General features: G+C 46.9%; 1 protein-coding gene across 2 annotated transcripts in view; it reads right to left on the bottom strand.

The window, feature by feature from the left end:
• Positions 1–13,661, bottom strand: part of LOC139267485 (dynein axonemal heavy chain 8-like) — a 2,569,686-nt gene that overhangs the window by 229,101 nt on the left and 2,326,924 nt on the right. For both annotated transcript variants that reach the window (XM_070885867.1, XM_070885866.1), the window contains one exon: positions 1,343–1,514. In XM_070885867.1, coding sequence (XP_070741968.1) covers positions 1,343–1,514 — 172 coding nt within the window. The remainder of the gene's footprint in view (positions 1–1,342; positions 1,515–13,661) is intronic.

Raw genomic sequence — 13,661 nt, forward strand, 5'->3', positions numbered from 1 at the left:
GGCCTGGGTAAATTGGAATCAAAGATTAGCAGGCAAAACTTATCAAACAATGGGCTGCCTTTAAATAGGAGATGGATGGGTAAAATTGAGGTAAATTCCGACGGGGAAAAGGTATGGTAGCTAAAGTCAGAATTCCCTGGATGACGAAAGAGATAGAGTGTAAGACAAAGCAAACAAAGAGTGCATATGACAGATGTCAGGTTGAGAATTCACGTGAGAATCAGGCTGAATATAAAAATTTCAGAGGGGAAGTGAAAAAGGAAATAAGAAGGGCAAAGAGAGAGTATAAGAATAGACTGGCAGCTAATATAAAAGTGGATTCAAGTCTTCTACAGGCATATACATATGGAATGAGTAGTAAGAGGAGGGGTGGGGCTGATTAGGGATCAAAAAGGAGAGCTACGCAAGGAGGCAGAGGGTACGGCTGAGGTACTAAATGAGTACTTTGCATCTATCGTCATCAAGGAAGAAGGTGCTGCCAAAATCATAGTGAAAGAAAAAGTAGTGGAGATACTGGATGAGATAAAGATTGCTAAAGATGGGGTACTAGAAAGGCTGGTCTGTATTTAAAGTTGTTAAGTCACCAGGACCGGATGGGATGTATCCTAGGATGCTGAGGGAAGTTAAGGAGGAATTCACAGAGGTACCGGTCATAATCTTCCTATCCTCCTTAAACATGGGGATGGTGCCAGAGAACTGTAAAATTGTAAATGTTATGCCCTTGTTCAAAAAAGGGTGTAAGGATAAACCCAGCAACTACAAGCCAGTCAGTATAACCTCGATAGAGGGGAAGCTTTTAGTAATGATAACCAGTGACAAAAGTAACAGTCACTTGGACAAGTGAGGATGAATTAAGGAACACAGATTTGTTAAAGTCAACTCATGTTTAATTGACTTTTTTGATGAGGTAACAGAGAGGGTTGATGAGGGCAATATGGTTGATGTGGCGTACATGGATTTCCAAAAGGTGTGCAGGTCACATAATAGGCTTGCCAGAATAGTTGAAGTCCATGGAATAAAAGGGAGAGCGCTAGCATGGATGTGAAATTGGCTAAGAATTGGACACAGCACTCCAGCTGGGGCCTAACTAATGTTTTATAAAAATTCAGCATAACTTCCTTGCTATTGTACTCAATGCCTTTATTTATAAAGCCCAGGATCCCATATGCTTTTTTAATAGCCTTAACAACTTGTCCTGTCACCTCCAAAGATTTGTGCATGCTAACCCCCAGGAGTCAACAAGTAATAAAACATTTCAATTCATGCATTTTTTGGAACGACTGAATTTTCTGCTGCCCCCGGCAACTTAACAGATATGAGTGTATGTCTGAGTCAGTCTCACCGTAGGCTGGTCCACCAGAAAGGCGATAATGTTCAGATTATCTGAAAATGGAATCTTCCGTTTCTGCAGTTCTACTTCCCAGATTACTTTAATCAGTATATCTCTGAAAGTTTGATTGAAGGGACCGCTATACGAGAGAAAACCAGTAGCCAACAGCACATCACCCACCAACCTAGAATGCAAGAGATGAAAAGAAATGAACAGCGAACAATTATGTGCAGATGACATCAATGTAAGATGAAAAAGAACATTCTCAAATAGTGAGTTCTGTAAAACATAATGCATATTTCCACATTAACATATTCCAGATTGAATAGTCCAAGTGTTAAAAATGAGTTTTGGTATGAGGCTATAAGTAATGTTAATTGAGGAAGCTAGTGCCAAAGGCAACAATAGTTTTATCATTATGAGAGTGAGAGGCAGGCTAAAGCAAACCCACTCTAAATTATTTACCAGATACAAATGCAACATGAGTACACATAATGCTGGTTCTATCAATATGTACCTTTTTGTCCATAGTCAAACACAGGAAGTTCTCTACCTATTTCCTCTGACCTGGAAGTGCTGTACTGGAGTAGAAATGGCTGATCAGGAAAGAAAATGGCCTAGAAATTGCCATATTGCCACGACCATTTGGAGAGTTGGTCTTTATTGCAAGGGGGATGGAGTATAAAAGTCGGGAAGTCCAGCTACAACTGTACAACTGTAAGACCACACCAGGAGTACTGCGTTCAGTTTGGTCTCCTTATTTAAGGAGGAATATACTTGCATTGAAGGCTGTTCAGAGAAGGTTGATTCTTGAGATGAAGGGGTTGTCTTATGGGGAAGAAAGGTTGAGCAGGTTGAGCCTATAATCATTGGAGTTTAGAAGAATGAGAGGTGATCTTATTGAGACGAATAAGATTCTGAGGGGGCTTGACAGGTTAGATGCAGAGAGGATGATTCTCCTCGTGGGGGAATCTAAAATTAGGGGACATAGTTTCAGAAAAAGGGGTCGCCCATTTAAAACGGAGATGAGGAGGATTCTTTTCTCTCAGAGGGTCGTGAATCTTTGGAATTGTCGAACCCAGAGAGTGGTGAGGCTGGGCCATTGAATATATTTGAGGTGGAGATAGATTTTTGAACTATAGAGGAGTTAAGAGTTATGGGGAGCGGGAGGGAAAGTGGAATTGAGGCCAAGATCAGATCAGCCATGATCTTATTGAATGGCGAAGCAGGCTCGAGGGGCCATATGGCCTACTCCTGCTCCTATTTCTTATGTTCTTATGATGCCCTCTTTTGTAAAGAAAGACACAAAGTATTCATTAAGAACCATACCCATGCCACCACACACAAGTTACTTTTTTGGTCTCTCATCGGTCGAACTCTTTTCTTACATATCCTCTTGTTCTTTATGTATTTATAAAACATCTTTGAGTATTCCTTAATTTTATTGTAAATATTTTTTCATGCCTTCACTTTGCTTTCCTGATTTCCTTTTTAATTTCACCCCTGCACTTACTATATTCCTCTAGTCTATAAAGCAACAAGAAAGCAGCTCAATCGATGTCTGAAGGCCGAGGTCCAACATAAAACTCGCGACTAAAGAACAGATAGGGTTTGGCAAAAGTGCAGGAGATCCAGCAACTAGCCAACAACCACGACGTGTGTGGATTCTTTAGCGCAGACAAGAGCACCTACTGCCCAAGGTTCTATCCCACTGCGGGCCATGAATGGAGAGGGACTCATCAAGGACAGAGAGGCAGTCAGAGCCCACTGGAAGGAGCATTTCGAAGATCACCTGAACTGAGAATCTGTCTTCGATGTGAGTGTCCTCGACTCCATCCTGCAGCATGCTACCCGCCACCACCTCAGCACAACCCCAGCACGGCATGAAGTTCAATAGGCCATCCGACAACTGAAGAACAGCAAGGCCTCAGGAGCAGATGGAATCCCGAGAAGTGCTATTGGAGCAAATCCATCAACTAATTTCTCTTATTTGGAAGCAGGAGAATATGCCAGGGGACCTCAGAGACACTGTAATCGTGACCATCTTCAAACAAGGTGACAAGTCCAATTGTGGTCGTTACAGAAGAGTTTCCCTGCTGTCTGCCACAGAGAAAGTCTTCGCAAGAATCCTCTTCAAACGCCTTCTCCCATTGGCTGAAGAGCTCCTCCCAGAGTCGCAATGCGGATTCTGCCCACTGTTGACATGATCTTCACCGCGTGTTAAATTCAAGAAAAATGCAGGGGGCAGCACCGACCTCTGTACATGGCTTTCTTTGACCTCACAAAGGCCTTCGACACTGTCAACCGTGAGGGATTATGGGGTGTCCTTCACAAATTCAGCTGCCCTCATAAGATTTTCACCATCCTCCGCCTGCTTCACGATGACATACAAGCCGTGATCCTGACCAATGGATCCATCACAGACCCAATAGACATGTGGACCGGGGTCAAGCAAGGCTGTGTCATCGCTCCAACGCTCTTCTCGATCTTCTTTGCTGCAATGCTCCATCTCACCCTCAATAAGCTGGAGTAGAGCTAATCTACAGGACACTTGGAAATTGCTCAACCTCCGTTGCCTCCAGTACAGATCCAAGGTCGTCCCATCCTCCGTCACTGAATTACAGTATGCAGGCGACGCTTGTGCTTCGGAGGTTGAACTCATCGTCAACACTTTCACCGAAGCATATGAGAGTATGGGCCTTACACTAAACATCCATAAGACAAAGGTTCTCTACCAACTTGTCCCCACCACACAGTACTGCCCCCCGATTATCAAGACCCATGACGAGATCTTGGACAAAATGGACCATTTTCCATACCTCGGGAGCCTAATATCAACAAGGGCAGACGTCGATGATGAAGTCCAATACTGCCTTCAGTGTGCCAGTGCAGCCTTTGGTGGCCTGAGGAAGAGTGTGTTTGAAGACCAGGACCTCAAACCCGGCACCAAGCTCATGGTCTACAGAACAGTAGTGATACCCTCCTTGCTATATACGTTAGAGACATGGACTATGTACCGCAGGCACCTCAAGGCACTGCAGAAGTATCACCAATGCTGCCTCTGCAAGATCCTGCAAATCCATTGGCAGAATAGGTGCACCAACATCAATGTTCATGCTCAGCCCAACATCCCCCAGCATCGAAGCATTGACCATGCTCGATCAACTTCACTGGACGGGCTATGTCGTCCGCATGCCCGACACTAGACTCCCAAAACAAGTGCTCCACTCACATCTCCGACACGGCAAGCGAGTCCCAGGTGGGTAGAGGAAATGCTTCAAGGACACCCTCAAAGTCTCCTTGAACAACATCCCCAACAACACCTGGGAATCCCTGGCCGATAACCGCTCAAAGTGGAGGAGAAGCATCTGGAAAGGCGCCAAACACTTCAAGTCTCTTCGCCGGGAGCACGTGGAAGTCAAGCGCAAACAACGGAAGGAGCAGACGTTAACCCAAGCATCCCACCCACCGTCTGCCTCACCTGTGACAGAGACTGTAGATCCCGCATTGAACTCATCAGTCACCTGAGAAGTCAGATTAGTGTGGAAGCAAGTCATCCTCGACTCCGAGGGGCTGCCTATGGGAAGAGAGAGATCCATGAGAATATATTACCCCAGACCACATGAGCTTCCATGTTGCGCAGTAACCTTTTGTGTGGCACCTTATCGAATGCCTTCTTGAAATCCAAATACACGACATTCACTGGTTCCACTTTATCCACTCTGCTCATCATATCCTCAAAGAACTCTAATAAATTTGTAAAACATGATTTCCCTTTCATAAAAAGTGTGGATGCATGTTTGTAATCTACCAAAATTTCCTAGATTCTGGGGAGGTCCCAGCGGATTGTAAAACTGCAAATGTAACGCTCCTATTTAAAAAAGACAGAAAGCAGGAAACTATAGACCAGTTGGTCTGACATCTGTCGTTGAGAAAATGTTGGAGTCCATTATAAAGGAAGCAGTAGCAGGACATTTGAAAAAGCATAATTTAATCAAGCCAAGTCAACATCCTTTATGAAAGGGAAATCATGTTTGACAAATTTGCTGGAGTTAGAAACATAGAAAATAGGTGCAGGAGTAGGCCATTTGGCCCTTCGAGCCTGCACCACCATTCAATATGATCATGGCTGATCATTCACCTCAGTACCCCATTCCTGCTTTCTCTCCATACCCCTTGATCCCTTTAGCCGTAAGGGCCACATCTAACTCCCTTTTGAATATCAAACGAACTGGCCTCAACAATTTTCTGTAGTAGAGAATTCCACTTCACAATTCTCTGAGTGAAATAGTTTCTCCTCATCTCAGTCCGAAATTGCTTACCCCTTATCCTTAAACTATGACCCCTGGTGGTCTGTACACAACACCCACTAGCGTTTTCTGCTCTTTGGTATTCCGTAGCTATACTGATTCCACATCATCCAAGTTAATGTCCTTTCTTACTATTGCATTAATTTCCTCTTTAACCAGCAATGCCACCCTGTCTCCTTTTCCTTTCTGTCTATCCTTCCTAAATGTTGAATACCCCTGGATGTTGAGTTCCCAGCCTTGGTCACCCTGAAGCCATGTCTCCGTGATGCCAATTGCATCATAACCGTTAACTGCTATCTGCACAGTTAAGTCGTCCACCTTATTCCGAATACTCCTCACATTGAGGCACAGAGCCTTCAGGCTTGTCTTTCTAACACACTTTGCCCCTTTAGAATTTTGCTGTAATGTGGCCCTTTTTGCTTTTTGCCTTAGGTTTCTCTGCCCTCCACTTTTACTTTTCTTCTTTCTATCTTTGGCTTTTGTCCCCATTCTACTTCCCTCTGTCTCCCTGCATAGGTTCCCATCCCTCTGCCATATTAGTTTAACTCCTCCCCAAAGGCACTAGCAAACACTCCCCCTAGGACATTGGTTCCAGTCCTGCCCAGGTGCAGACCGTCCGGTTTGTATTGGTCCCACCTCCCCCAGAACCGGTTCCAATGTCCCAGGAGTTTGAATCCCTCCCTTCTGCACCACTCCTCAAGCCACGTATTCATCTGCGCTATCCTGCGATTCCTACTCTGACTAGCACATGGCACTGGTAGCAATCCTGAGATTACTACTTTTGAGGTCCTACTTTTTAATTTAGCTCCTAGCTCCCTAAATTCGTCTTGTAGGACCTCATCCTGTTTTTTACCTATATCGTTGGTACCTATATGCACCACGACAACTGTCAGTTCACCCACCCTTTTCAGGATGCCCTGAACCCGCTCCGAGACATCCTTGACCCTTGCACCAGAGAGGCAACATACCATCCTGGAGTCTCGGTTGCGGCCGCAGAAATGTCTATTTTTTCCCCTTATAATTGAATCCCCTATCATTATAGCTCTCCCACTCTTTTTCCTGCCCTCCTGTGCAGCAGAGCCACCCACGGTGCCATGAGCCTGGCTGCTGCTGCCCTCCCCTGATGAGTCATCCCCCCCAACAGTACCCAAAGCAGTGTATCTGTTTTGCAGGGGGGTGATCGCAGGGGACCCCTGCACTACCTTTCTTGCACTGCTCTTCCTGTTGGTCACCCATTCCTTATCTGGCTGTGTACCCTTTACGTGCTGTTCACGTCATTCTCAGCATCGTGCAGGCTCCAGAGTGAATCCACCCGCGGCTCCAGTGCCGCAATGCGGTCCGTCAGGAGCTGCAGGCGGATGCACTTCCCGCACACGTAGTTGTCAGGGACACCGGAAGCGTCCCTGACTACCCACGTAGTACACGAGGAGCATAACACGTGTCTGAGCTCTCCTGCCATGTCTTAACCCCTAGATAAACTTAATATGGCAACAACAATGCTAAATGTTACTTACTGATAAAGAAAAGAAAAAGAAAAACTATCACCAGCCAATCACTTACCCCCTTGGCTGTGATGTCACCTTTCGATTTCTTTCTACTTCTTTTTTGCCTCCCTGCTGCAGCTTCACCGGCTGGTCTTTTGTAGGCCACCCACCTCCCGCCTCCTCGAACTCCCCGGACTGCTCACCGACGGGCCTTTTGTAGGATGCTCGCCTCCCGGCCGCTCGCCTCCCGAACTCCCGCCTCCTCGCACGCCCCGGACTGCTCATTGACGGGCCTTTTGTAGCAGGTGTTGCTTGGAGGGCTTTCTACTCTCTAGGGAGAACAGGATCGCCTTCCTCCTGTCCACAGCCTGGACTAGGGCCGCCAATATGGCATCAGAAACCTGGGTGTCCTCATTGAACCTCTTCCAGACAGTTTCCCTGTTGACTTCAGCCAGAGTGCACCTCCCAATTAAGAGGTGCTGGCTGTCTTTCTCTCTTAGGCAGTCCCTTGGAATCGAGGATGACTTTGAGTGGTGTCAGAGACACTGAATCCCCGCCTCTGCAAACAGGCTTATAGCCAATGAATAGCGAGGGTAGCACTGGCTGCATGATTGAATCATTATAATGAGCTGCCATCACCAATTTCATATGGTCTTGTGGTCACTGTGCATGCAGTGTGCGCCCATCCGACTAATTGCTCATTTTTGCGCACAACTGAATTTCTGTGCCCATATGTCATAGAATCATAGAATCATAGAAATGTACAGCATGGAAGGAGGCCAGTTCAGCCCATTGTGTCCGCGTTGGCCAATAAAGAGCTATCCAGCCTAATCCCACTTTACAGCACTTGGTCCGTAGTCCTGTAGGTTAGGGCACTTCAAGTGCACATCCATGTACTTACCATCAAGAATGAGCTGGTGGGCCATCTTAGAGGCTCCCCCTGCAGGATAAGCGAACGTCTCATGATTCTCCGACTCACCCTATCCCGGTACCAGTGCGCCACAGTCATTAGCGCATACGCCCCAACATTCGACACAACAGATGAGACCAAAGAGAAACTCTATTCCAATCTCAAACATTCCCTGTCCCGAGTCCTGACAGACGACAAGCCTCCTTGGCAACTTCAACACCAGAGTCGGTAAGGACACAGACCTCTAGGGAGGCATGATCGGCAGAGAGGGGGTAGGGAAAACCAACTCCAGACGTACCCTGCTCCTGACAAAATGCCTAGAACATGACCTTGTCATCACCAACACCTTGTTCCGTCAGAGGGACAAGTACAAGGCATCATGGCAACACCCTTGCTCCAAGCACTGGCATCTGCTCGACCATGTCATCGTCCAAGCGAGGGACCGCAAGGACATGCACATCACCCGTGCCATTACAGGAGTCGATGACTGCTGGATGGACCACCGCCTAATCTGCTCCGTCATTAACATCAATAAAGCCCCAAAACAGCGACGGCAACAGAAACAATGCTGTCGAAAAAAATCAACGCTGGGGCACTCAAAGAGCCAGTTAAGAAAGCCCTATATAGCCAGCGCCTCACTGCCAACCTGGCGACCCTCGATGTCCCCAAACAACGAACGCTCACAGCGCCTAGTCTGCCCTCAAGGCTTCCATAACCAGCACCTGCGAAGAGACACTCGGTCACTCAAGCAGGAAACACCAAGACTGGTTTGATGAGAACGACCAGGAGATCCAGGAGCTAATAAGCCACAAGCATTTCTGAACCTAAAGCAGCATCCCAATTCGGGAGCAGCAAAGCAGCTCTACAGGCAGCTGAAGGCTGAGGTCCAACAAAAAACCCGCGTCCTAAAGAATTGTTGGTGGATGGAGAAAGCACAGGAGATCCAGTAGCTGACCGACAACCACAACGTGCGAGGTTTCTTCAGCGCAGTCATGTCCACCTACGGCCCAAGCACCCAAGGCCCCACCCTACTGCTGGCCAAGAATGGAGAGGCACTCATTAAGAACACTGAGGCAGTCAGGGCCCGCTGGAAGGAGCACTTCGAAGATCTCCCGAACCGAGACTCTGCTTTCGACATGAGTATCCTCGACTCCATCCCGCAGCATGCTACCCGCCACCATCTCAGCAAAACCCCAGCCCTGCACGAGGTGGAAAAGGCCATCCGTCAGCTCAAGAACAAGGCATCAGGAGCAGATGGAATCCCAGCCGACGCACTAAAGTATGGCGGAGAAGCACTATTGACACAAAGGCATGACCTCATCTCTCTTATCTGGAAGGTGGAGAAATGCCAGATCTCAGAGATGCCGTAATCGTGACCATCTTTTAAAAAAGGGACAAGTCAGACTGCGGCAACTACAGAGGAAACTCGCTGCTGTCGGCCACTGGGAAAGTCGTTGCTAGAATCCTCCTCAACCGTCTTCTCCTCATGTCTAAAGAGCTCCTCCCAGAGTCGCAATGCGGATTCCGTCCACTAAGGGCCACAACGGACATGATCTTCACCGAGTGACAACTACAAGAAAAATGCAGGGAACAGCAACAACCCTTGTACATGGCCTTCTTTGACACTGTCAACCGTGAGGGACTATGGAGCCTCCTCCTACCTTTCAGCTACCCCAAAAGTTTGTCACCATCCTCCGCCTGCTCCACGATGACACGCAAGCCGTGATTCTGACCAACGGATCCACCACAGACCCAATCCACGTCCGGACCGGGGTCAAGCAGGGCTGCGTCACTGCACTAATGCTTTTCTCGATCTTTCTTGCTGCAATGCTCCACCTCACACTCAACAAGCTCCCTGCTGGAGTGGAACTAAATGATAGAACCAATGGGAACATGTTCGACCTTCACCACCTAAAAACTAGATGCAAGGTCATCCCATCCTCTGTCATCGAATTACAGTACGCGATGACGATTGTGTCTGCGCACACTCAGAGGCTGAACTCCAAACCATCGTCATCACCTTCACTGAGGCATACGAAAGCATGGGCCTTACACTAAACATCCGTAAGGCAAAGGTCCTCCACCAACGTGAACCCGCCACACAGCACTGCACCCCGGTCATCAAAATCCACGGCGTGGCCTTGGACAACGTGGAACATTTTCCATACCTCGGGAGCCGACTATCAGCAAGGGCTGACATTGACGACGAGGTCCAACACCGCTCCAGTGTGCCAGCCCAATCTTCGGTTGCCTGAGAAAGAGAGTGTTTGAAGACCAGGATCTCAACTCTGGCACCAAGCTTATGTTCGATAGGGCAGTCGTGATATCTGCCCTCCTATATGGTTCAGAGATGTGAACCACATACAGCAGACATCTCAAAGCACTGGAGAAACATAGAAACATAGAAAATAGGTGCAGGAGTAGGCCATTCGGCCCTTCAAGCCTGCACCACTATTCAATATGATCATGGCTGATCATGCAACTACAGTACCCCATTCCTGCTTTCTCTCCATACCCTTTGATCCCTTTAGCCGTAAGGGCCACATCTAACTCCCTTTTGAATATATCTAATGAATCGGCCTCAACAACTTTCTGTGGCAGAGAATTCCACAGATTCACAATTCTCTGAGTGAAGAAATTTTTCTTCATCTCGGTCCTAAATGGCTTAACCCTTATCCTTAGAATGTGACCCCTGGTTCTGTACTTCCCCAACAATGGGAACATTCTTGCAGCATCTAACCTGTCCAATCCCATCAGAATTTTATATGTTTCGATGAGATCCCCTCCCATTCTTCTGAATTCTAGTGAATATAAGCCTAGTCGATCCAGTCTTTCTTCGTATGTCAGTCCTGCCATCCCGGGAATCAGTCTGGTGAGCCTTCGCTGCACTCCCTCAATAGCAAGAATGTCCTTCCTCAGATTAGGAGACCAAAACTGTACACAATATTCAAGGTGTGGCCTCACCAAGGCCCTGTACAACTGCAGTAAGACTTCCCTGCTCCGAAATTCAAATCCTCTTGCTTTGAAGGCCAACATGCCATTTGCCGCCTTCACCACCTGCTGTACCTGCATGCCAACTTTCAATGACTGGTGTACCATGACACCCAGATCTCGTTGCACCTCCCCTTTTCCTAATCTGTCACCATTCAGACAATATTCTGCCTCCCTGTTTTTGCCACCGAAGTGCATAACCTCACATTTATCAACATTATACTGCATCTGCCATGCATTTGCCCATTCACCTAACCTGTCCAAGTCACCCTGCAACATCTTAGCATCCTCCTCACAGCTCACACTGCTGCCCAGCTTAGTGTCATCTGCAAGCTTGGAGATATTACATTCAAACCGACGGCCAAATCATTAATGTATATTGTAAATAGCTGGGGTCACAGCACTGAACCATGCGGTACCCAACTAGTCACTGCCTGTCATTCTGAAAAGGACCCATTTATTCCTACTCTTTGCTTCCTGTCTGCCAACCAGTTCTCTATCCACCTCAATACATTGCCCCCAATACTATGTGCTTTAATTTTACACACTAATCTCTTGTGTGGGAACTTGTCAAAAGCCTTTTGAAAGTCCAAAGACACATCCACTCGTTCTCCCTTGTCCACTCTACTAGTTACATCCTCAAAAAATTCTAGATTTGTCAAGTATGATTTCCTTTTCATAAATCCATACTGACTTGGACTGATCCTGTCACTGCTTTCCAAATGCACTGCTATTATGCCTTTAGTAATTGATTCTAACATTTTCCTCACGACCGATGTCAGGCTAACCAGTCTATAATTCACTGTTTTCTCTCTCCCTCCTTTTTTAAAAAGTGGGGTTACATTAGCTGCACTCCAATCCATAGGAACTGATCCAGAGTCGATAGACTGTTGGAAAATGACCACCAATGCATCCACTATTTCTAGGGCCACTTCCTTAAGTACTCTGGGTTGCAGACTATCAGGCCCTGGGGATTTATCAGCCTTCAATCCCATCAATTTCCCGAACACAATTTCCTGACTAATAAGGATTTCCTTCAGTTCCTCCTTCTCGCTAGACCCTCGGTCCCCTTAGTATTTCCAGAAGGTTATTTGTGTTTTCCTCAGTGAAGACAGAACCAAAGTATTTGTTCAAAGTATTTGGTCTGCCATTTCTTTGTTCCCCATTATAAATTCACCTGATTCTGACTGCAAGGGACCTATATTTGTCTTCACTAATCTTTTTCTCTTCACATACCTATAGAAGCTTTTGCAGTCACTTTTTTGTTCCCTGCAAGCTTACTCTCATACTCTATTTTCCCCTTCCTAATTAAACCCTTTGTCCTCCTCTGCTGAATTCTAAATTTCTCCCAATCCTCAAGTTTGTTGCTTTTTCTGGCCAATTTATATGCCTCTTCCTTAGATTTAACACTGTCCCTAATTTCCCTTGTTAGCCACGGTTGAACCACCTTCCCCGTTTTATTTTTACGCCAGACAGGGTTGTACAATTGTTGAAGTTCATCCATGTGATCTTTAAATGTCTGCCATTGCCGATCCACTGTCAACCCTTTTAGTATCATTTGCCAGTCTATCCTAGCCAATTCACGTCTCATACCATCGAAGTTACCTTTCTTTAAGTTCAGGACGCTAGTCTCTGAATTAATTGTGTCACTCTCCATCTGAATGAAGAATTCTACCATATTATGGTCACTCTTCCCCAAGGAGCCTCCACAACAAGATTGCCAATGAATCCTCTCTCACTACACAAGACCCAGTCTCGGATAGCCAGTTCTCTAGTTGGTTCCTCGACATATTGGTCTCGAAAACCATCCCTTATACACTCCAGGAAATCCTCTGCACCATATGGTGGAGAAGTATCACCAGCGCTGCCTCCGCAAGATCCTGTAAATCCACTGGGATGATAGACGCACCAACATCAGTGTTCTCGCTGAGGCCAACATCCCCAGCTTTGAAGCACTGACCGCACTCGACCAGCTCCATCGTCCGCATGCCTGACAAGAGACTCCCTAAGCAAGCACTCTACTCGGAACTCCTACACGGCAAGTGAGCCCCAGGTGGGCAGAGAAAACATTTCCAGGACACCCTCAAAGCCTCCTTGATAAAGTGCAACATTCCCACCAGCACCTGGGAATCCTTGGCCCAAGACCACCCAAAATGGAGAAAGAGCATCCAGGAGGGCGCTGAGCACCTCGAGTCTCGTTGCCAAGAACATGCAGAAATTAAGCGCAGACAGCGGAAGGAGCGTGCGGCAAACCAGGCTCCTCACCCACACTTTCAACCACTGTCTGCCCCACCTGTGACAGAGACTGTAATACCTGGATTGGACTGCTCGGGCCATCTGAGAACTCACTTTTAGAGTGGAAGCAAGTCTTCCACTCCAAGAAACTACAAGGGAGCAAGGTATCTTAGATCTGGTCCTGTTAATGAGACAGGAATAATAAACGATGTCCTAGTAAAAGATCCTCTCGGAATGAGGGATCACAGTATGGTTGAATTTGTAACACAAATTGAGGGTGAGGAAGTAGTGTCTCAAACGAGTGTACTATGCTTAAACAAAGGGGACTACAGTGGGATGAGGGCAGTGTTGGCTAAGTAGACTGAAAACAGAGACTAAACGGTGGCACAACTGAGGAACAG

This window comes from Pristiophorus japonicus, chromosome 7, assembly GCF_044704955.1.
Source record: "Pristiophorus japonicus isolate sPriJap1 chromosome 7, sPriJap1.hap1, whole genome shotgun sequence".
NCBI lineage: Eukaryota > Metazoa > Chordata > Chondrichthyes > Pristiophoridae > Pristiophorus > Pristiophorus japonicus.